The sequence below is a fragment of the Cariama cristata genome, unplaced genomic scaffold (genome assembly GCF_000690535.1).
Source record: "Cariama cristata isolate BGI_N322 unplaced genomic scaffold, ASM69053v1 scaffold11329, whole genome shotgun sequence".
NCBI classification, from domain to species: Eukaryota; Metazoa; Chordata; class Aves; order Cariamiformes; family Cariamidae; genus Cariama; species Cariama cristata.
In genome coordinates this window covers 18,467-42,739 of record NW_009635306.1, presented here as the reverse complement: position 1 = coordinate 42,739, position 24,273 = coordinate 18,467, and the positions used below count along the sequence as shown (strand labels likewise).

Here is a 24,273-nt window from a genome sequence, read left to right as displayed (position 1 = left end):
GACTTTTCCTTCCTGTGCAGGTGTAAACTATGTGCATCAGTTTTGTGTTGGTGCAGCCAAGGGAGTGCTGAGCCCTTTTGTGCTCCAGGAGATCATCATGGAAGCTCTACAGAGACTCAACCCTGCCCACGTGCACAACCACCTGCGCACCCCAGCCTTCCACCAGCTGGTGCAGAGGTGCCAGCAGGCCTACATACAGGTAACGTGTGGCCTGTCTTCCTGCCTGTCAAAGCTGCCAGGCCTTTGCCTGCCTTGCAGGTACTGCCCGTCTGTGTGTGTGCAGAGGGGAAGGGGCCTTGGGTACTGGTAGCTGAACTCGTCCATTGCCTGATGCATCCCTCTCCCTCAGCAGGGACTAGAATAGGCATTGCTTGCCTGTATGGAAACTGCAATCAAAGGACCTCATTGTACTGCTTCCTCCAAGGCCTCTGGCCTCCTGTGCTCTCTGCGAAGGATGGGGTGGTTCTGTTTTTCCCGTGCTCTTTGTTCCTCACTCCAAATGCTATCCGTACCTTTTAACTTCTGTACTTTTTCTTTGTTATGTTTTGAAGCCCCCCTGTCCATTTCTCTTCCTAGCCTGTCTTTTGTTTCTTTCCTTGTTTGTAGCCTGTCTTCCCCTTGTCATGGAACCCTGGCATGGCTGACTGGTGTGCCAGTGCTGGCACTAATAGTGGAAGTGACTTGGTCAGCTACCAGTATGGATGAGATATCTCAGGATTTATTGAAACGAGGACAAGTGTGTTTCAGTGAGCCAGCTGGAATTCCAGAGCTACCTGTTCCTTAAAACAGTGTAAACAGGACACCCCACATGTACCTGCTTCTCTTGAATAGATGACCAGAAGGGTGCTTCTGTAGACATACTGTCCAGGTTGGATTAGCTGTCCTATCACCTAGATGATATTTTGGAGAAATGACAGCTGCTTCACTTGAGCTCAAAAGCTGGACCTGCAGTTTTGGGGCCTTAGTTGAGAAGCTGATAGAAGTGACAGTGTTAAGCCTAGAGGTATTTTTGTAGCAACTTAGTGTAAGCCTTACTCTGTCCATACTCCTTAGTAAAGGAGATGCCCAGTGAACGTGCTGAGTCCCCATGTATAACCTGCAGAATGGAAGGTGCAAGGGTTAGATGCTGGTGGGTGGTGGGGTAGAGCGTTAGCTGGCACTTCCGTGCTGTACTATGGCTCAGTTTGGTGCTCATGAAGGAGAGAACACCTGCTGATGCTGTGTGGTGCCTTTTGGTGCTCTGAGGGAACACTCGCCTTGGCTGTGTTAGGACGTAAGATATAGCACTGCTGTCTTTTGAGCTAGCTCTCCTGTGTCAGAGCCTCTGAGTCTTCAGACCTCTCATGAGGTAACAGGATCATGTCACGTATCTCCCTGGGAGCTGTTGAGTCTTCCTCTGAGCGTCACCAGCGTGAGGGGTGGTGAGCAAATACCTTAAGGCTCGTTCCCTGTTCCCATCCAGTACATCCATCATCGGCTGATCCATCTCACTCCAGCTGACTACGATGACTTTGTGAATGCCATCCGCAGCGCCAGAAGCGCCTTCTGCCTGACTCCCATGGGCATGATGCAGTTTAACGATATTCTCCAGAACCTGAAGCGCAGCAAGCACACAAAGGAGCTGTGGCAAAGGGTCTCTCTGGAAATGACCACCTTCTCGCCGTGACAGCAGGCGGAGCTCCACGGACACACAACCCGTTGCCCCGCATAGTTGTAGTTCCATTTACACCATCCTTCCTTCTGGTGTCTTTTTTATTTTAGTTTTAACTTGTTGGAAACCACTGATCTGATGTATTTATACCATGACATTCCTCTCCAGCACTGTTGCGTGTTGGCGCTCTGCTTTGCTCGCTCTTTCTCCTCCTTCACAGTGGGCTGCAGGCTTCAGAAGCATCAGGAAATGAGAAGGAAGTTGAGCTGGCTGCCCTGTGGTGTAGTCACCGCTTTTTTCCCTGAGCCCCTGGAGGCTGTCCTGCGAGCAGTTTGCAGTGTGATTACGCACGTGTTAGAGGGGTGGGGGATCCTGTCTTAAATATTTATTTTGGCATTTATAAATATGTAAACTTTTTTTTTTTTGTATGGGCTTCTTTTACTCCACACCCCATCTCCTGTCGGGAGAGGCTGGAGCTGCTGTGCACAGCCAGTGCTCCCTCCATTCCTTTCAGCACCTCCTGCTGAGAGAAGCTGAGACTGGAGTAGCAGGGCCAGGGCCACCTCTGCGGCTTTCTGCAGCAGCTGCTGAGGGCAGAGGCTGGAGCTGGGGCAGTCAGAGTCCATGGCTGCACTGAGCTGCCTGGAGACTGCCAGAAGTGCTTGGGCTCTTTCTCAGGAGTGTCCCTCACTGGGCACTGCTGGCTCATAGGATGTTTTGATCCTGGTTGTTCTGAGTTGTACAATCGTGTTTCTTTTGGCTGGGGTATTACTCTCCTGTAATCAGTTTCTTATCCCTTGTCTCTTCTCGTTTCCTGATTAAACACTCGTTTTCTTAGACTGACTCTCTCTTCTCTCTGCTATGATGTTGTCAGTCTGATGGAGCTGGCCAGCTGTGTATCAGTGGGAGCTCCTGTGAGCCCTGGCAGATAGCTGGCCTGCCTTGGGGATCAGCAGTCCCGCACAAAGCGGGTGCCCAGAGCTTTTGCACAAGGTATGAGCCAACGGTTTCTTGCCTGCTGCTACTTGGAGAATGACATGCCTCTGCAGAGGCTGAGGTACGTGCGGACTGGGTTGTTGATGGGTGTCAGGGGAATTGGTGGTAAGCCTGGGATGTTCTGCCTACGCATCTGCCAGCCACCAGGTTCCTTTTCTGGTCTTGACACCAGTGATACTGTGTGGTAATGCAGAGCTTTGTATTTGCAAAATATCGTGCAAAACAGTAGCTGCTCACTCTTAATATAATAGTTAAAGCAAGCTAGTGGTCTGCTCCCATGCGTTTAGAGAGATGTTTGGTGGACTATGCAAGATATCCAATAGGGACAGCATTGCAGAGAATTAATTTTAGAAAGCTTTTATTTTTATGCCAAGGAAATGTAAAAGGCTACTGCTATTTGTAAGCATACAAGCACATAAATTTCAGGGCTTTTAAAACTGGAAGTCAGATGACTGATGGATGTTAAGAATCCAATTTCTCAGTAGTAATGTATTTTGCTCCTTACTTGGGTTTAGCCAATGACAATGGGGAGCTTTTAGTTTCTGCAAGCTAGAAATATGTGCCTGTTTATATTTGATATTTTCAATGATACTCTTAAACAAACTAACTCATAGGCATAGGGCAAAACAGATGAACAGGCTCCTTTGGTTTGGCTTTGTGTACTGCACAGGCCAGAGTGTGTGACTCAGGTTCCTCTACTTCTGATTGTGCAACAGTAACTATTTAAAGAACTCCTTACAGCCCCTTGTATTCCTCCATAAGGTGTCTAGTTACGTGCTAATTATAAATGCTGGTATTTGTAAGAATGTGTTAAGTTTTGTGGTTTCTAAACTAAACTCCATGTTGATTATGAGCTGCCTGTTATTGGGCAAAACTCCTGGATTTGACTGGAGAGCACAGCCTGATGTCTGGAAGATTTGGGTTCCTGCAGCACTTTCTGTGTGCTTTGGTTCTTGCACGTTCAGAACTGGGAAAGGAGTGTGAAGAAAAATGTGTTTTCTAATGAAGTCTAATCTTTTCCTTTGTACTGCTTATAGGTGAAAATTAGAGGAAGAGAAGGGAGCATTTTCGAGAAGGAAAGCAGCAGAAGGGGAAAGGGGCAAAAGAGCTGAATGTGTTAAATATCAGGAGCAGAAGTGACTGTTACTGCATTGAGGATTTGGACTGAATAGGGAAATGAAATGGATGTGAAATAGGGAAATGAAATGAGTATCTGTGATATCCATTAGAAGATTAGACTTAGACCCTGAGCAGGCAACTTTTCAGACTACTGTAATTTAAAACCACCGGGAGCACGAGAGCACTGTCACCACTGTCTTTGTTTTGGGAAAATATAGTGGAGCTGCTTACCGTGAGGTTAGAATGGACTTTATCTGGAAGTGTACTTGCTTTCATTCTGTGTAGTCCCCATAAAGACCATAAGAGAGAAGAAATCACAATGCCCGTTATCTTTCACTGTGCGCAAAACTTTCTCTCTTTGGTTATTTTACCCATTCTAGTCCTCATACAGATTGCACTGCTTCCATATGACAGACCGTGTCAGAGTCGTCTTCCAGCAACTGCAGAGCCCAAACAGAGGAAGAGCCAGGGAATCTCACCTCAGGCTGACATTGACTGAACAAGCAGCTCAGTGGTATGAGGCACAGGTCAGTAGTTTCTGAAGTTTCCAGTCTTCTCTCTGAAAAGATTCCTCAGAGTGAGCAGAGAGAGATGGGAGTTGTGTGGAAGTGCTGCACACTCATTTATTCAGGTCTTCCGGAACACACTTTCAGTCCTGGATCTCTGCATCTGTTAATCTGTTGTTCCCGAGCAGTATCCCACAGAAATATATCTGAGCAAGGACAGGAGAAAGGAGCTAATGATGCTCTTTCTTGCCATGTGGCTGGGAGGTTCTTGAGGTATTTTTCCTTTATAAGAGATGAGGTGAGACCTGGCAGCCCCAGAAGCATTGATCTACTATTAAGGTGGAAAAATTACTACTCAGCGCAGTCTTGTCAGTTTGGTCACTCTTCCAGGAGTGGGGAAAATACTTAGGCTACAAAATTCTGAAAAGACGTTTCAGCAGAAGACCTGTAAAAGAGCAGAGCTCACAGCCAACTCCAATTTCCTTTGACTTTCAGTTAACCCATGTGTTTTTTCACGTAGAGTAAATGTTCTCTAGGTCCTCGCCCTTACCAGCAACACATGAAGTGGCTGCAGTGAAGGCCAGCAGCTGGATGCTGCAGAGCTCTTCCGGTATAGAAATGGTTTTACATGGCGGAGAAGCTGTTTTCTGTGTTGGCTACCACCCCTTCCCAGACTGGGCAGCACATGTTGAATTTAGTCAGTACTAATAGCTACAGGCATTTGTCTGGGTAGGGCCTGGACGCTGCTCGCATGAAGACAGATGATACAGATGATTTTTATCGGGTATACGGTTGGACTTGATGATCTTTGAGGTCTCTTCCAACCATAATGATTCTATGATTCTATACCCTGTGATGGGAGACCTTACAATGGGTTATTGTCACATTGGTGAAGTCTAATTCCCTGTCCATTCCTTGAAGGTAAGATGAATGAGGTCTTTAGACTATACTTCTTCTGGTTTCCTCTGTTCACAATGACTTGCTTTCACTTGCCAGATTTGTTTCCCCTTGTGACCACAGGAAATATACTTTCCCTTTTAGCTGTTAGTGTCTCTGGAAATAACAGCTCACTTCAGTGGAGAGTTGGAGAAGTCAATCAAATTTGTATAGGTGCAGATGAAACCAGCTGAGAAGTGGCTGAAGTCTTTACTGCAAGATACCTGTAGGCCGGTTTTCACTGTCCTGCTAGTGTTGAAGATTGAACTACTTAATAGTCCTAATTAGGGCAGTGTTCTAGGGGCAGCATCGCACTCTGAGTTAACCCACTGTCTGCACTCGAAGTTTCATGGATGTTTCAGGTAAACAATCTAGGGTGGTGCATAGATGGGCATTTTGATGCTCTGGCCCAGGAGCAGTACATGCAGATAAAAGCAGATGGTGTTCCAGTGTCAGGATACTTAGAAGCAACTCCTTAAAGATGGAGATTCTCTCTGTGGCTCATTGTATACAGTGGGGGCCATACACCAAAAAACATAAGGGAGAGTGCATGAGAAGACAAAGGTAAGGTACTATAAGTGAAAGGACCTCCCCCCCCCCGCTCCCCTTACCTGAGGACATTAGTGGATGGCCAGTGGATGGCCATGTAGTGTCTTTACCCCTTTTCTGTATGCACTCTTACCCTGTATCTGGGACAGCAGCATTTCTAGAACGTAAACTATTGATCCCTGCAAAGTTTCTGAGTCTTTAGGGTTAAGATCTGGGCATTAGTCTAGTTGGTAGAACACCTGCCAAGATTGCATCTGGACTTCTAGATATTTGGCTTGTCAGAAGGAATAGTGTGATTTTTCCTCTGATGGAATGGATAAAATAAAGGTGTTTAGTCATTGCAAGCCTCATTCCTTGGAATGCACCTCATGCTCCAGATACACCCTTTTTCTGTATAGATCAGGTATGCCAGCCTCTGCGAGGGCCGGCTCCTCTCCTCCCTCTCTGAACACATTCACCTACAACCGCCTTTCTTGCCTGTGAAAGTTTTCCTTTGGAAGCACTTTCCAGACATACGAGTTAGCAGTTTGCCTTTGGACTTCAGTGTCTTTACAGCCCATGAACAGGCTGAGCTGGAGCTGTCATCTGATGAAGCAGTGTGCCTAGCACCAGGTACAGCTGGAGGTAGTTGAAAAGTGTGTTTCTGTCTAGTTTTGTTTACTGCTGTTAATATTTATTTGGGATATGTATTTTCCTTCTCTGACAACCTATTCAGAAATAGCCTCCTGGGGAGTTGTTGAACCTAAACTGTTTTTTAATCCTTTGCGTGGTTTTGGTTTTTAGCAAGCGTAGCACTGTTGTATTTTGGAGCGGAATACAGGCTTTTACTTTCCCAGTTTATTTATTGCTACCTTGGCTAGTGCTACGCAGTGCTAGAGTGCCATGGACACCCTTGCAAACCCCAGAGTCAACGGAAATGGAGTAAGCATTGACATATCCATGAAGTTTATCACCACCTCCTGCTATATAAGTCAGTCAGATGTAACATGACATAAATTTGAACTAATTTTCTGTAAGAGTTGGGAACGTTCTATTTTTCTTACCTAGACTTTAAGAGATGGGCAGGGTATTAAAATGAATTTTCCAGGTTGTACCTGGGGAGAGAGTGTGAGTCAAAACAGAAGTGTGCTCACACTCTGCTACTGATGCCTGCCTTTTACTTTTTTTCCAGCTTAGTTTAAAAAACAAAAAGTGGCAGGTTGGGCCCTGAGGACTTCTCAGCATTTGTTGATGACCACGACTGTTGTATGACTGCTTTTAAGCCCTACTGATAGAGTGAATCTACTCAACTACAGTTTATTTAGAATATTTTGTGTTTTCTCTTTCTGTGCCCGAATGTAAGTGCCATATGACATGATGATGATAAAGAGGGTCTTTCTTAAATAGTACTTTTCTGTTTTGTTTCATTTTGTTGTTTTTTTTTTAAAACTACCTCCTCTCTCACTAGCCGTCCTGCCCCCAGTGTAAGTGCAATGTGGCCCTTGAAGTCGCACTTGGGGCAGGGTGGTGGAGGCACCTGTCCAAGCTGGCATTAATCTGTGAAAGCTGGAAGTGCAGCATGGGCCTGTCCTGTGCCGGGGTTTCATTTGAGCCTATGACAGGTTAATGCTTTTTCTCAGGGGTAACATCCGAATGCAGGCTTCGTGTACTGTCAGAAGGTAACAGCACTGCTGTATAGTGTCTCTTGTTGGTATAAAGACAGTGACTGAGCTCTGTAAGCATGTAGGGTTTGTTTGTTTTTCCTTCTTGTTGGTGTTGCTGCTTACAGCATTCATAACTACTTTTAATACTGCACAGGCTGCACTACACGATTACTTTATTGCCATGAAGGGGAAAATGCTGGACATGCATTAAAAGTCTGTTGTCTGTTGTCTGTCATGTATGTACAGATTGCATGGACTATGAACAGGGACTGGGCTCCCACAATTTCCCTCCATGTCATGCTTTGCCTCTTTTAAGTCAGCCAGGAGAGCTTCTCCATCAGGAAGTTTGGGGCTTACAGAGCAGCCGTTGTGCAGGGGCTTTGTGTCAACATGTTGTTGTATCAGTCCTGACATCCACCTTTTCCAATGACTTGATGGGGTTCTGAGACCACCCTGATATTGATGATCCTCTGTGATCGTAACTGAAATGAATGTGAGCTGGGTTTCAGACTGCTGGGGCAGTGACACCATTATGGACAAGCATGTTGGAGAGACTGGTGAGTCGATAAGACTATAAAAATGAGAATGGGGAAAAATGGGAGTCTTGGCAGAAAACCATTCTTTAAAGCCAAAAAATAGATTGATTAATAAATTATTTCTACACAGTTCTCGAGAGTAGTGGAAATGAGAGTCGGGATACTTTTTTTTTTTGCTAGCAAAACCAGCTTACAAATTGTTTCTGAGGCGCAAGTGTTAGTTCCTAATCTTAACACCACCACCATTTTATTTTTTTTTAACCTCCACAAGCCTTTAAGAAAAAAGGGTAAAGAAACAAAGTGTAGGTAAAGCCCTGATAACTGGAGAAAAGGTAGCAGTGTTCAATCCATGTCCTACTGTGTGATGGGCGACAGATACTCTTCCTGGCTTGAGGCAGCCTGCTGAAAAAAAGCGCGCGCGTGTGTGTGTTAGCTGCTGCTGCCTTGGTGCCTTGCTCCCAGCGGCAGCGTGTCAGCCAGGAGACACCTGGGATTCAGCAAGGGGGGTGCATAGGTTGGTTCAGGTTCATTTGGCATGTTCAGCCCTGTTTGTCATTGTTCTTCTTGCTGTGTTACTATTGATACAGCAAACTGACCAGCAAGGAGTCTCTTACCAATTGAGTGTGAGGGCTGAGAAACAAGAAGATTAATTTGATTGAGTTGCTTGTTAGATTCATGTAGCTAGATTGTTGTGTGTCATGCTGACTTCCAGGAGCTGCAGCCTTCTGCCAGGAACATGCACCTTTGCAGTGCTGTCATCAATTGAAAATTGCAGTGTTTAGGGATCAGATTTTTACGTACAGTTGATACATGTTGCCACCTACAGATAAATTCTCTTAGTTCCCTTACAGTGGAGACTTGTACCAGTTATTTCCTGTACCTGATAGAAAGAGGTATCAGCCTACTTTTAAGTACCTTCCTGATTGAATTCCAGAGGTTGGGTGTGAGTATAAGTTCCAGCTTCATATGGTGAGCTTTCTTTTCTGAGGTTAGTATATATACATGCTCTCATGGCTTTTGAGGGGGAAAAAAAAAAGAAAAAAATAGTTGTTTCCTGTTGTTTGTTTGTTTTGCCAGTTGTCACCTTTCACGCACACTTCCAGCTCCAAAGAGTGAGATGACCTGGCTACTGTTACAATCACTTGCCTTTCTGACACCTGCGTCAGATTACTCCTTTTTAAATGGGTGAATATCCTATGCACCAGACTAAAAAAAAAAAATATTTTTAACACATTACAAAAAAAATTTTCAGGTAATATTTTGTCTTACCATTTTCCTTGTCTTTGACATGAATTGCTTACCATGAAGTTCTGTTACTAAACAGTGAGGTAAGAAGATGAGGTTTATTTCCACTATCAAAATGAAGTTTGAGGGTCTGTAATGTGTAAGTGCCTGATGGGTCAGTATCTAGTAACTAGTATATCTCACTGGAAAAGATGTTTTTGTTGGCTTTTGGATATCACAGAGCTTCTGGTGTTATAAGAGCTTCTTTTAGGAGGGGTTGTTTTTTTCCACAGCTTTGAAAAGGTGTCTAGGAAGAGGGTAGGTTCTGCAGCAAGGTGCTGTCAGAGGGAGTTAGCAGATTTGAAAATGACTCTTCATCAGCTAAATCAGATAAGGACATCCCACATTTGGATCTGCCCACAGCAGGTGATTTGTTTGCCGTTAGCATACGCAGTAAGAACTAGCATAGCACAGAAATGAAGCACTCGGGGTTGGAGGGGAAGAATAAATAATGAGAATATACAGCTGCCCTTTGCTGCCTTGAATGAAGGACTATCACCAGTAAACCAACCCTGACATTTAGTGAGCCCTTCCCAAAATTTATTCCTGGTACCTTGGTTGTTTTTTATGTTTAAATCCATCTCCTCAAAAATATACTATAGTCTGAGGTAAAGCATGAAGTAACTGTGTAAGTAAGTGACAACCTGTAATAGCTTAAGAGCAGGAAACTGTGTTTAATGGACTAGCAGTAGCATTGGTCCTGGGATCCTCCTCCTCCTGCAGCAGCACGTAGAAATAGCTGTGCTGCTGCTGTTTATTGGTGAAATAAGAGCTGTAAGGCGGTTCCATAATGCTTTCACAACTGTGACCACTGAAATGATGTTTTGCTTCCAGTTCAATGTAAGGTTGTTTATTACTGTAGGTTTGCTCATGGGCTGCTGCTGCTGCAAGCCAAGCAATGGAGCACACCTGGGCAGGAGGGGTGCAGCAAAGCGCTCTTGCTGTGGCACCACAGCTGGAAACTACCGCAGTAGCCGCGGATGGCCCAAAAGTCATCACTAGTGCAAACCAGTAAGAATGAGGCTCTAACTACAGGTTGTGTGCTGTGCCAGCTTCTGCAAGTCTACAGGTACACGCCCAGAGAAAGAAGCCTTGGGACACTGTTTCTGTGTTGTTACAAATGTAAGTTAAACACCTTTGTTGCCCTCCAAATAGCAGTTGTAAGGCCTGGAGTAGATTTTCCAGTTTTTCTTAACCTTCTACCAGCTTAGGGTCCATGACATCACTCCAAATCATCACAAAGAAGAAAAATAAGTAGTACATTTATTGAATCTCCACTTACTACTACTTCTAGCCTTTATTCAGACACTTGTGCTCACCTTTGAGAGCCAAGAATTTCTTCATTATCATTCAATGTGAATGATGCTATACATGAATCCAGTGCAGGAAGTTGGGATCTTCTCTCTAACAGGAGTGAGAGAGGGGTTTCTAGTCTTTCTGTTCTTTTTTTTGGCTGCACAAAATAACCCTTTCCAAGGGCACATGAAATAAAATACTATATTGCATACTATATACATTTACATACAACGGTAAATGCACCATTCATTCAGAAATACACAATACCTAAGGCTCAATGGAAAAGCTTGGTTGAAGCAACTTCCCTCTGGATAGGAGAAAAGGAGCTCATGACAGTTGTGGAAATTTCCATAGTCTGTGTTCATACGGATCCTGCCCCCCTCTCCTCTGGAACTGCAGCAATCTCGGAGGACCATCTGTGCCCCGGGGGAGAGGGATGACGGCCCATATAACTCCAGAAGCCCATGGCTCAGCAACAGAAAACTTGTACAACCGTGATGGAGGATTTCCTCTGAGACTAGCTGTCTAGCAACTGCTGGAGGAGGCAAAGCACCTTAGTGTACTTACTTGACTATGTGCAGAAGTAGTAAACTAAACAGCCCCTTTTGGACACAGGAAACCACTTCTAACTCCAAGCATTCCCTTTATATCTGAAAGGTACTTACTTTGAACTGTTTTTTGCTTTTCTCCTTGGATTGTTGGACTGCAAGGCGATTAAAACAGGTGCTAGCTATCAGCATATGTGGTGGGGCCCTGGAGCTGTTGAAAATGTTGCTTTTTTATTTTTTTTAAGCTGATCAGACATGGGGAACTGAATTGTCTGCTTTCAGGTGTATCAGCCTTATTTTACAATACCTGAGCTTTGCCTCCCCCCGCTGCTGTGTTATACTAACAAACACATGCCTCCAAAGTGCTCTAAGGGGACACAATGTTCCTTGGTTATCTTTTGAAACGTCTGAAGTCCCTGCAGAGAAATACTTGCCATGTCGCCACCTATGGCAACCTTTACCCCAAAATAACAAATCAGTATCTGCAGCTTTGCCTTATCTCCCATTGCCCAAAGTCACTGGACACTGTATCACTCCAACAATGCTGCAGCTAAGGAGAGGCAACCTTATGTCTATTACATCTGTCTAGAAGAAGGTGCAGTCCCCAACAGCCACGCAAAACAGTGGCACTGTAAGTAATGCTCATGGCCACTCTACTCTGCATGGGGAGGAACAAGGCTTTCTTGTACCTTGCTGTTGCCAGACAGACTATGGAATAAAAGCTGGGATCCACTGGACTAGATTCCCCTTTCATTAAGCTGCTGCTCTTTTCTCAGCAGTGGGCTCACTTTAGTGAGTCTTTACTTCTGGACTCAGAGGAGTAACACATTAACCCTCCAGCTAGTGCCTGTTTCATATATTGAGAAGAGTAATTTAAACATAAAGTGTTAACTGTGCTCTCTCCCCTGCTCGAAGTAGGGCTGGCATCCCAAATCCTTCCTGTAAGTAAAAGTCAAAGTGTAACACACCATTAACACTTGAGAATGTGATTTGCACTCCATGCCCCAGGGCAGTGTCAGAGGCAGCAGCCCTTTCCACGGGTGGGGAAAGGCTCCACATGCACATTCTCTGCTCCTGCTCCTTTGTCCAGCTGGTTTGGCTTGACAAGAGATGGCATCATAGCATGTGTTAGAGCACCACACATCCCGATGGCACTGGGGGGCAAGGGAGTCCCTCTCAGCTCCAGCTGGAGTTCTGCAGTTCCTCTCGGAGCCAGGTTGGAAGTGGCTGCCCAAGTCTGTTCATCAGCTTGGATAATTCAATGTTGTGCTCCCGGTAGAAGTCTCTTAGGAACAGCCGTGACTGTGTGGAAAATACAAAACCACATTAGTGTGAAAGAAAATGTTACCCTCAACACATGCTCCATAGGTCATCTAGGACATAGATGGTAGGAAAATCCAGGTTGGTTTGATGGAATGTTTCTACATCTCTTGCTGCCAACAGATTTGAGACAGTTACTCACCGAGGAATCCATATCAGGGTATTTTCTTCCTTTACTCTTTCCTAGGCATTTAGTCTTTCCTCCATCTAGCAGCTGGCACCAAAATCCTTTGGTTTCATCAAATCTGAAAAGGACACTTGTCTTTAAAAGATACAGCCACATGCCCAATTAATAGCATCAGAAATTAAGTAACCACTGGTATTTCCCATTTCAATGCTTTACAAATGGGGTTTGAGGTTTATTTATTTATTTATTTGTGGTATTGGTTCCTTTTTTTTTCTTTTTTAGCACTTGACTATTTTAACAAGAAATCCATTACAACCATGACTATTTCAGCTTTATCCAAATTTCAGAGGTAACAGGGTGTTACAATATTGGTCTTTTAAGCTTGGGAGGGGGAATAATAATCAATGTTTTACTGTATGTAAATTCTTTAAAATCTCCTTGTTATAGTTGAGAAGTATCAGAGAATCCCCTGACCATTTAAAGAGTCAGTGTTTCTTTTCCTTCTAAAACACAGGTAGAAGGCAATGCTGGGAACCATGTCTGGGTCTGGTGTGTCCTGTCCCCTCAATTGGCCAAAGGTGAGCTTGAGGTTTGACCAAGTACCTCTACCAAACTCTGAGGCAAGCTGACCAATACCATTTCTTTTCTGACCCTGGCTGAAGGGTAACCAGCCAGTACCACTACTGTAAATAGTCCATTTAGCATCAGCACGTGTCCTTCAGCAAGTAAGGCTTTCAAGTAATCTGACATTTCTCTAAATCTGCCCTCCCCTGGGGAGCCATCTGCCACCCCCTTGGAAAACAACTGTAGGAGGAGAACTGAATTGGTTCTCCTCTAATGTTAAAGGAAAGGGCAATTGCCGTATGCCTACACACACACCACCCACTGCCCTCAACTAGCATAGGTAGTGATAGCAGAGATGTGGAAACACAGGTTTCAGCTGCACAGAACAATATTCAAGATCTCCAGTGGGCTTGCAGAGTTTCCACTGAAGACTGATACAGCCATGGTTCACCTTCAGCTAGCACATGATGTACTCAGATTAACTGCACTTCCGCTGTGGGCAAGATCACAGTAGTGGCTGAGTAACATCTTTCAACTTAGTAGCAGTGAGGTAGTGCCTCTGCTAACACTTCCTCAGATAGCTCTGGGCAGCTGTCAAGTCCATGTCTTCTGTAATAATAGGCTTTTTACCTCAAAACTGTGCAATGTGTCCCTAATCTCCACCTCATTGAAGACTGAAGATATAAGCAGCTTGTCACACATTTTTTTCTCCTACCTCCTTTCTGTCAGATACAACACAAAGCATAAGGAGTGCTAATAATTCCAGCACCTTTTCTGAAACCACAAAGACCAAATGGAAAACATTGTAATTTTACGGCTGTGAGCAACTTCATGCTTCTCCAAAACCCACCCCTTCCCCTATCATTTCTGGAAGACTAAGGTATGATTCCAGTCTTGGTGTAGCATCTCATGCTATCTGAACCCAATTTTAGGGTTAGGCATACCTCTGAAACCTTGGCAGGTCTCCTAGTCAGAGGTAAGAAGTATTCTTCCAATCAAGTGCTTGTTAATATCACAGCTGGCTAAGAAAATGTCCTCCCAAAAACAATTTCCCTACCTGAGGGCCTGAGTGTAGTTGAAGAGTGGCGTAACTCCCAAGAACTTCTGGATGTTGTCCATTACAGAGGCAGGGTTGTGTCTCAGCTCCTGACCATCCACAATGAGAAGCTGAAAAGACAGCAGGCACCTTAGCCTCTGACAGCTTGTGCTGAATGACACCCATGAGCTTTCTGATCTCAAAACTGCCCCTGGCCTTTGTGTGTATGAGTAAAGGCGGACAAAGCCTGTTTATTCTAGAGCAGCATGGTGGGGATGTGGCCCATTTGTCACCACAGAAAGAGAAGTTATGAGTATATATGATACGGGCCACAAGTACATCATGACAAGCTTTGCTTAATCAGCTCGCCTTCGGCCAAAGCCCCTGTAATTAAGCACTAAGGCCCAGCAGTAGCATGATTTACAGATTGTCTCTGGAAACCTCATGTATTCCTTTTAGGTATCAGCAGCCATTGTGCTAAGTATTCTTCTGTAACCTAAGATTATTCTCCTGTTACATGTATGATAGACAATAATGAACAACAGTTGTGCTAATAAATTACGTATTCCAAACAACAGAATAATAGTCACATGAACTGAAGTCTGGTGAAAGTAGCAGACCCTGACCCACAGTAAGTACAAGGATGGTGTGTCTGGGTCTATCATTCCTCACAGCAGTAACTTCCAGGAATAGTAGGGCAATGAGATACAAGCCCAAATGTTTTCCCATGTCACTCTTAGTCTTGGCAGAGCTGTCATGTAGTTTAGGCTGCTGCTTTTGCAGAGAATAAGAGACTAAATGGGCATTACAAGCCTCTGCTGGATTACAGACTGTCTTAGGATAACCCAGCAGCAGAAAGGAACTTGAAAAAACATATCCTGACTCACACTGTATTAGACAGTTTATAAATTTATTGGGAATTTAGACACAGGAATGGTCTATATTGTCCATTAATTGACTTTTTGCAAATTTATACACAAAACACAGAACATCTCTGCAGTGAAACTTCCCTTCAGCAGACAGCTAAAAGCTTCACAACTTGGGAACTAACAAGTGGCAGAGTCCAAGAGCCTCTCTTTAAAGCAATGAAACCACAGCAAGCAGCTGAACATCTCCTGGGCCTGAAGAGGGTCTCTGGTCTGCAGGCTGCCAAGATGAAAGGAAGGGGAGTGCTAAAACTACTGTCCTTGCTGAACTTCTTAATATTGTGGAGCTCTCTGGGAGATGACAGTATCTTCTTGCACTCATTTACTTTTACAAATACAATAAAGTGCAAAATTGTAGTATTCAAGCCTGATTTCTTCTCAGTTCATAATAGGAGGGAACCAAGTGGTGGCTCTTGTTCCAAAAGACAAGACAGAAGGTGAAATGAAAGTGGGGGGGACACCACACAATGTGCATGTGTTACAGTTTGTTCTCCTCTCCTCTACACTAAACCTACAAGGGGTTCCAACGAGAGCCGCTACTACCAAACCTCCTACCTGCCCAGAGGGGTAGTATGTTAGCCAGCGTTCTAGGTGAGTTGAATACCAGCCAGGGAGCAGACATCGGCTTTGCAAGTTGCGTAGTTCCGGAGGGGCCTGGGATTTTGCAGAGATCACTTGGTAGAAGGTGTAATTGAGCGCCACAGGGTCATTGTGAGCACGCTGGTGCTGAAAAACATAAGCTGAATTCAGGAGCAGGAAGACAAAATTCCACCTTGCGCATCTCTGTGCAGATCCCACTGACTCGGCACAACCACCCACCAATGCCTTTGTATGTAACTGACCGTGCTCTGCAGGCAGCCTGCCTCGTGTCCCCTGGCCCCTCTGTGGAAATGCATCCGTGGGCTTTCTCCCCCAGGCTTTCCACCTCAGCCCACTGGAACATCTCCCGCAGAACAGTGCAGGGAAGTTACCTGGTACCATGAATAGGCTCGGTCAGCAGGGTTGATCAGAACAGTAATGATTTTGGCTCGAGGCAGCAGGGCTGCGCCACGTTTTGGTACAATCTCTGTGTCAAAGTAATTGGCGCTCTTCTCAAACATGAAGTCTGTGCTGGCATTGGAGGGGATGGGAAAGAATTCCATGTACCTGCCGAACAGACGGGACACTGGTGAGCAGCATGGCCCAACAGAGAAATGGCACATGACAAAATGATGCCCTTGCTCCTCTTCAACAGACACAGTTTGCAGAACAACTGCACCTCCCCAGTAATGCCAAAAATGTGCAAATGGGTGCAGAGCTGGCAGAGGCATGACTTGGAAAGGGCTGGTGGAGCATGACACAAGACAGTTGGAGATGATAAAAGGGTAAGAAAGTATTTTGCTGAGAGTCTTCCCCAAGTTGTTGGGCAGTGGAAGGAAAAGGCTGAAGGTAGGGTGCCAGCTGCAAGCTCTAGCAGAAAAGAGGTTTTATCCAAGAGTAAGGTCAGAACCAGCTGCCAGCCCTGCCACTGACCGCTTGTTTAAACCTAAATCATTTGTCTCTTTGTACCTCAGTCCATAGCTGAGACGCAGAATAAAGAGCTCTGCTCTGCCTCACAGGAGCTTGTCAAATTAGTAACGTGGAAACAAAGACATTCAAGTAATGGTAGGGCAGAGGGTAGGGGGGGGACAGGGCACTGTAAAGCACTGGAAGACTGGTCTCTGCTGAAACTTAAGCTGTACAACAAACTCAAATTCCATGCTATACATGAGGATTCTCCTCTTGCATGTGATGCTACACTCAAATCAAGCTGAATGACTTTTCCAGGGGCTGCACATAAAAGCCTACGCTTTCTAGGCCTATCGGTCAGCTAGTGCAACTGCTCTGTAGTGCTTAACTCATGAGTTTTGCTCAAGTACCAACCACCTTCCAGTATCTTCTCAACAGTCCTCTAAATGATCAGAGAAGTCAGACAAAAATCTCCCACAGCAGAATGCCTTACTGCCACACAGCTGTCCCTCAGAGCCATGCACGAGGGAGCGCAGTGCCATGGTCAACCTGAAGTTAATGCTTTGAGTAAGGAACACCTTTAAATTTTCTCTGTCTGGAAACACAGTGGCATAATAGTGCCACAGTGACACTAGAATTTCTGTGCAAGGTGGAAACACTTTATCATAATTACATACTTTGACAGGTGAAGATCAAGGTATGCATGTGGACACTGGAGCCAGTGCAAGGAATGCAGTGGTGGCACTAAGTCTAAAAGGTCCAGAACAACAGTAGGGAGGTTGTCCCCTCTGTACTACGTGTCTTAACTCAGAAACCACGAAGAACTTTTTACTGAGCACACTGTTGTCTGTTTTGCATGTCAAAGGAAAAGACACCTCATAACAGCAGTGCATTCAACAAAGACTCTGAATTTTTAAAGCTAAATCATGCCTATGAGTCTCCTGGTAAATAGTCAGTAAAATTGGAAACTACCTGTCCTGCTCCTGGGACTAAGCAGTTGGGTTAGCAGGAAAACAGAGAACATATGCTGAGCAACAGCAATGAAAACAGCTGTTCAGAAATCGAGAAGCTAAGGTAGCTGAGGTGGACATACAGATACTCTCAGGAGAAGACAACATGGGTGCACCTTATCACAGAAGAACACGTGTCAGGGTTCTTACCAATCAATTCCTTTATGATAGTTGGGTCCATTAAAAAACTGGATCTCCTCGAAGGTGGATGGACTTGGGAAGTTACTGGTGACAGCTGGATGCATGGTCAAGAAGAAGTGCACAGCTGTTGTGCCTGCAACAGGAACCAGTTAACAGGACCTGGGTCACACATAATGCTTGGCTGAATGAAGGCTTTACCTACACTGCAAAAAACAGTCCCCAGATGGGCACACTCCTATCACGCGTGGCTAACCCACCCCTTAACTCACGCAGGTTACAACAGCAGTGACAGCAAGCACTCTGGGATTGAACTTGGCTGACTTCAACCCCACGTTTCAGCTCATGCAGCTGACTTAAGTCACCTCCTTAGCATGACAGCTGTCACCCATGTTGGCTACGCCACGCCTTTTTTCCCTGGCGGCACAGCCACACTTGTCATGTGGCAGAACCCACACCTGCCAAACGGGAGGTGGCCTGGGCACTGCAGGACAGTACCTCGTGTTTGGGAAGGAGATGTGCTAGGGACATTAGTGTCCTTGGATGAGAATTCAGCTAGAGATGCCTTGGCCTGCCTCCACTGTAGATGTTTTCCCTTTACCCAGCCAAACATGATAATCCCCCTCAGCACACAGCCGTAGGCCTCCAGCAGGCCAATCAACTGAGAAGGGTTTTCTTACTGTGCCATTGCAAGCAGCTTGGGCCATGATACAGGAGGGCTCTTGCTGCACATGCCCCAACAGACCTTCACAGTGACACAGGCAGGAGACAGCAGCTTGGCTGGGACAAGCTTCCTCCCAAGGCCAGGATCGCCCTTTGCTGTGCATGTTTGGCGGCTGCTGTTTAACTGACTACAGAGAAGGCCAACGTTTGAAGATCTGGCTTTGGCTGAAGAGATTTTGCTCTCTTCAGCCTAGAGGGACTCCTCAGTACAGTATATACAGCCATGTCACTGCCAACCACAATGCCGCAGCAGTTAAGAGGTGGTGACGGAGGTCAGACAAAAGAGGATCTCTACCTCCCACCAACAGTGATATGGAGCATGCAGTGGGCACACAGATCTGTTGCAATAAAAGCACTAGGGGGAATTCATCGTAACCTTTGCTAAGTGTGTGCGTTTAGTCCTGCTGACAGCTTGTGTTTGTGACACACGCAGAAAGGTCACAGTTCCTCTGAGCTTACGTGGAAAAGCCAAAACACAGACCTGCAGGTAGGGCTTTTCTCTGCAAATCAGGACTGAGCCAAGCAACATGCCAGCGTGCAAAGTACTGACAGACTTGCCAGATTAACATTAGAACAAATCTGAGATTCTCTGAAATGTCTTCTAGGGCCATTTGGCAACTTGCACAAAGGGCAGCCATACAGATCTACAACACAGCTCTCCCCTCTGGAGGAATGGAAGCTGCAATCTATCTTTAGATAAAGTATTCACATTACCAGTTTTCTGAGGTCCCACGATGAGGAACTTGGGGAGTCGATCGCATGTTTTCTCTTTGGACCAGATATCCTTGTGCCTCTTATCATCACATGGATTCTGCAGCACAAGTGATGGGATTAAGCATTACCACAAGAGCTAATGGAAAGGGGAGGAAAAGCTGGAAGGCTACTCCTCTTGGGAAAACGCTATTAGCATATGAAGAACACTTCACAGCCACACCGCTGCTCTGCCAGGCATCAAGAAGAGTTAAGTAAAAATATGAGGGAATGTTTTCAAAAGCTCCAGAGTGACACAGAAGCCAAAGTCCCTCTGAGAGTGTTAACCACAGGCCTTGCCCTATGTAGCCATGCTGGGCTGGGCCACCATGATAGTACAGCTCAGCATCTGTGAACTTCTGGCAGACAGACAACTCTATCACCTTCACTTAATTTCATTGGCTCATGACCATGCGGAAAGCTGCTGCACTGGGATAAAATGGAATAAGCATGTTTTTATTTAATGAACATGAATTCTGCAGTGTGAAATTACTTTAAGATTAATCACATTAACATGCCTGCAAGCTCCTTCAGCACCAAACAGGGTTCTTCCTTGCACACTTAACATTTCACAGCAGCTTGCTCTAATATAAGCCCTTTAACAACCCAAATGCCTGCAAGCCTGCTCCCCAGTCACTTACGACAGCCATCTCTGTCCCTAAGTTCACAATGTGACTGTGTCCTACTCCTCCTACTCCCCATTCCTTCCACCTTGCAGTTTGCCACTTGCAGCCTCAAGCCACAAAGGTTAAACCTAACAGCTTTATGCATTACCTCTCTGTGCTCTGGATCAGCAGTATCGCCACACTTTAAATGCGGGACATACCTCTTGGAAAATCACTACAAGCGGTTAAAGCTGCCTTCTCACCTGCCACAAGGGATTCTTCTCCTGGGGAAAGATTTCAAAGTATTTTTTTGCAAGTTGGACAGGGGGCAATGTTTGCAGGCGAAGGTTGGTCCAGCACTGCACAAACTTGACCAGGCTCTCAAAAGTGTACAGTCCCAGACGGTCGTTCCCGTAGTTGGACAGGTGGGTCATGAAGATGCTGATCTGAAAATAGGAAAGACATGGGATACTGGTAAATCAGGTAACAGTACTGTTTCCTCCTAGCTTGATTCCACTGTCACCAAGAGGCTGCTCACATCTCAGACTGCCCAGGCTGTCTGGGTTGATGAAGGTCCATCTTCCAGGATACAGCACTGCCTTTATGAAAAATGAAACGTAGTGTTTGCAAGACAGGAGGAGGAACTCAGGAGAGGAGGGACACAGACCTCTCAGTAACCCCTGGGAATGGTGTGATGGGATTATAACTTGAGCCCTGGATGTGAGTCCAGAAGTTTCAAAATCCCATTCAAGTGGCTCTGGGACATTTAGGGGAAACAAGGGTTAATCAGTGACTCCCTCCTAGTCAAAACCTTGTAAAGCCTCTTCCATGGGAGAACAGGAGCTTCCCTTCCTCTCCCCAAGGCACAAGCAGGGCAACCTCTCTAGCTGAGGTGCCTGCTGCAGCAGTGGAGCAGGCCAGGGTACAGCAGCACAAGGGACAGTTTTCACAGGAGTTATTTCTAGGCTCACAGCCTGTCAGCTTTCATTCACTTTGGAGCTGACATCTCAAGTGTAAAGGAACAACTGGCAATTCACACTTTAAAATACAAACATGTGTACCTGCAGGTCTGAACAGGGACTGCAAAGAGACACTGCACTAGGACATAGTCCAGCTTATAAGGTTTCAGGTCACAAGAGCCTTTAGTGCAGACAGCCCCTGAAAAATGTCTTGCCAAGCCTGATGATGTAAACTCATGGGCAAAGTGGCACTGAGCATCACCAGGAGCCCTCCCAGCACTACAGTGCTCAGGAGCTGGTGTGCTATCTCTTCCTTGACAAGCCATCTCTTCTCTCAAGCAGAGACATCTCCTTCCTGTCTGTTTTTCCGTATTTTAACTTTTGGAAAAAAGTGCAAAAGATTGCTGTCAGCTTGACTCTGGTGTGTGGCTTTGACAGGTCCCATGGAATTGGGCATCCCAGTGCCTGTAACACAACAGCACTTTGCCAGACAGAAACCACACCACAGCTAAAAGTTAGCAAAACAAAACGACAACACTAAGGCCAATGGAAGAATGACTACATGGATGATTTAGCACTCCCTGCCCAGTGTCTGCTAGTGCAGGGAGAGGAAGAGACTTCAGTCACAGCAGGGGCACCCATTGGTGCACAGTTCAGGGCTGAATCCTGATGATGCCAGGTAAGGTCAGCAGGACAACAACAGGCTTCTCTGGCAGGGGGCAGGAATGGTCTTCCCACTCACAGCAGGGGAAGAGCAAAAGGGGGAAGCAGGAGACAGATGGTCTTGGGATGAAGACATTTGCTGGCACTCAGGAGGTCTGAATTCAGTTTTCTGCCTAATGCCACCATGGACTGGTCTCAGTCCGATAAGAGGTACTGATAGATAGTAGCTCTTTGTGCCTGAGCCATCCCCAAGAAACTGTGAAATGAATTTAATCCTGTCTGTAAGGTGCTCACAGCCCGAGGTCTTTGGGTAGGCAACAAGAAAACAGTGGTAGGACTTTGGGACACATGGAAAGTAAGTGGAGTTAAAGATTTATCACGTTTGCCTGCCTGTGAGTTTTTCACTTCTGGTTTCCTACTGAGCTGACAAAAAGGCCCTGCCAGACAGACTCTAGCACCTACACTTCAAAGAGCAGTGTGTGCTTGGTGCTGTTGTGTAAAAAGGATGTGCTAAATACAACACAGAGCAAAGGACAGAAAGATCTTCTGTGTAACTGCAGGGTTGTGCCATGGAGCACATAAGGTGGCAAAAGGTTGCACCTCATGTTGTATTTTGCCCATTTCTGGGAGACACCAGGAAGGTAGCTTATCCCTTTGACTTGCTACTGAAACGTTTAGAGGAAAAATTTGCTGCGTGAAGTGGCTGGCTCACTGGCATAAACCATGTACTGCAGCAGGGAGGATGCAGGTCACCACCTGGGGCCCAGAATAAAAAAAAACCCTGCATGTGATCTAGGTTAGCAACTATGTCTCAAGACTGACTACATTCAGTAAAATGGCTCTCACAGGTAATGTTGTGACCTGCAAACAGTCCCAAGCAACTGGATCTAGAAGAAGACAAGACAAGCCCTACTGAAGAGCCATTTCCCTGTACTTCTGAGTGTGCAGTCATGTCCTGTAACACACACAGACTGTTTAACAAGGCCTGGCAGCTTGCTCTGCCTCGTCACAGCTACTGCTGCCAAAAGAGCTCGGAGCACTACTTCTGACATAAGCTACACTCAAGTCCCATCTCTCCCTCCCTCCTATCCACACCCAGCGACCCTGGGGACTGGGTTGGTAATAACACCTCCCTCCTCTCTCCCTCCCTTTCACTGTCATCATGCCATGGTTTCCCTTCCTTTACACTGAGGAAAGATCAGAGGAAAGGTCACAGAGAGCCTAGAATACAGAAAACAGGAGGGTATGAGAGCAACCTTGCAATATGGGATGAGCAGCTGCAGGCACAGCAGTAACCTGCCTGTGTAGTGTGAGCAAAAGTGTTTGTGAGAAGTGATCAGCCTTGTCCACTGAATATCAACAGCTATTCTCCTTCCTGACATCAGATCTGGTTCACTAGCCAGAAGATCAAACATCTTCTGTTTGCACTGGGGAGCTAATCATACACATACAGGCTTGGAGACTCCTGCATGCATATATCCTCTCAAAGGGAGCTGGAAGTGCCAAAAAGGACTGAAAGAGCCTGGTCCAAGTCTGTTACAGATCACTGCTGGGGCTGCGGGGCTGGCCAGCTTTCTATCAGGTCCATGAGATGGCTCTATCAGGGAGGGGAGGAATGCAAGGGTCTGAGTCACTGTGCAAACATGAGCAATGAAGAGGAGCTCAGAGAACAGTACTCCACTGCCGACAAAGACAGAAATACTCCACTGCCAAAAGGAAGCAGAAGTGTAAACACTGGAAGCATTGATACCAAAGGGTTAAAGAATTCAGCTAAATTAACAGAAAAGCAGGCACATTCTTTAGCCTGGCATCTCAAGGTTTGGAAGCATCAAGAAAAAGAACAAATGATAGAAGAAGGGACACTGTTATCTAAGTCAGTAGGCAAGAATGTAGAGAGAGGCCTCCAAGAGAGGGAGTTCTAGACATGAAGGGCGCCAAGCTGATAAAATGTTACAGCCCACAGACATCAACAATAAAGTAGCTGAGAGGCGGACAGAGGTAAATGTGGTAGCGGGAGATCGCGACCTCCAACTCAAATGGCCCCCCAAAAGAGGGGAAAACCCCACCTGGGGAGCATGCATAGTTAATATAGAGGTTTCATTAGTGCTTACTGAGGATGTGTACTAATTAACATTAGAAGAGAGAAACTTATAACCAATCCTAAGTGTGAAAAACAACGAATATGTAGTGTACTATAAATATGCAAATGTCTCATGGTATACAATATGTATCTCCATTTTACTCGGTATGCAAGTTTGGAGGAGCGATCCCCCTTGCACCTGGTGCCAAAGTAAACATGCCTGCTTTATAACTCTCCGTGAGCTGTAGAGTTTGTTTCCGCACATCAGCATCTGAAGGTGCCAGAAAGAGTTCTAAAAGTCACCACAAAGAGCCAACAGTAAATCTGGTAAATAAGCTCATCCTGTACCAAACTACAATCTTCCCAAACTTTTTGGATCACAGATCACTGCCAGCTGCTTCGACCATCACGTGCTTATCAGCAAATTTTAATAGATAGCTCTAGAAATTCTGTTTCTATAAATTCCTTGGCACAGCCTCCCAGACCAGATCTCTGGATTATGGTCTGGCAACTGGTTTTCCAGGAGAAACCCAAGCTTCACAGTGGCTATTTCTGCAGGCATTCTTTAAGATCTGACAATTATGAAGTGGGACAAAGTGGAATTCACCCAACACATGGGAAGCCCAGAAAAACAGTAGTCACAGAGAAGAAAGCAGTTTCTTTCCATCTGACCGATCACTCCATACATAATGCAAAGAATAGGCTTCTCCTTACCTCAGACTTCTATTAAGCAGGTAGATTTGGTTGTTGTGTGTAAAGACAACAATTCTGTCTCAGGCGATAGGGACAGAAGGCTGGCTTTCAGACCTAGAAGCATGAA

The 24,273-nt window shown here is 45.6% G+C and overlaps 2 protein-coding genes across 4 annotated transcripts in view; one reads left to right on the top strand and one right to left on the bottom strand.

The window, feature by feature from the left end:
* ZSWIM8 (zinc finger, SWIM-type containing 8) overlaps positions 1–2,482 on the top strand; it is a 65,085-nt gene extending 62,603 nt beyond the window's left edge. Inside the window, exons 29-30 of the mRNA XM_009707490.1 lie at positions 21–199; positions 1,463–2,482. Of these exons, the coding sequence (XP_009705792.1) occupies positions 21–199; positions 1,463–1,666 (383 nt within the window). The 3' untranslated portion in view covers positions 1,667–2,482. The remainder of the gene's footprint in view (positions 1–20; positions 200–1,462) is intronic.
* A 9,117-nt stretch (positions 2,483–11,599) lies between these two features.
* The window catches only part of NDST2 (N-deacetylase/N-sulfotransferase (heparan glucosaminyl) 2), a 29,356-nt gene continuing 16,682 nt past the window's right edge, over positions 11,600–24,273 (bottom strand). For 2 of the 3 annotated variants that reach the window (XM_009707488.1, XM_009707487.1), the window contains 8 exons: positions 20,015–20,197; positions 19,111–19,207; positions 17,686–17,809; positions 16,009–16,183; positions 15,593–15,763; positions 14,133–14,242; positions 12,527–12,629; positions 11,600–12,366 (listed from right to left, as the gene is read on the bottom strand). In XM_009707488.1, coding sequence (XP_009705790.1) covers positions 12,241–12,366; positions 12,527–12,629; positions 14,133–14,242; positions 15,593–15,763; positions 16,009–16,183; positions 17,686–17,809; positions 19,111–19,207; positions 20,015–20,197 — 1,089 coding nt within the window. In that variant the 3' untranslated portion in view covers positions 11,600–12,240. The remainder of the gene's footprint in view (positions 12,367–12,526; positions 12,630–14,132; positions 14,243–15,592; positions 15,764–16,008; positions 16,184–17,685; positions 17,810–19,110; positions 19,208–20,014; positions 20,198–24,273) is intronic. The other variant, XM_009707489.1, reaches the window with a different exon arrangement.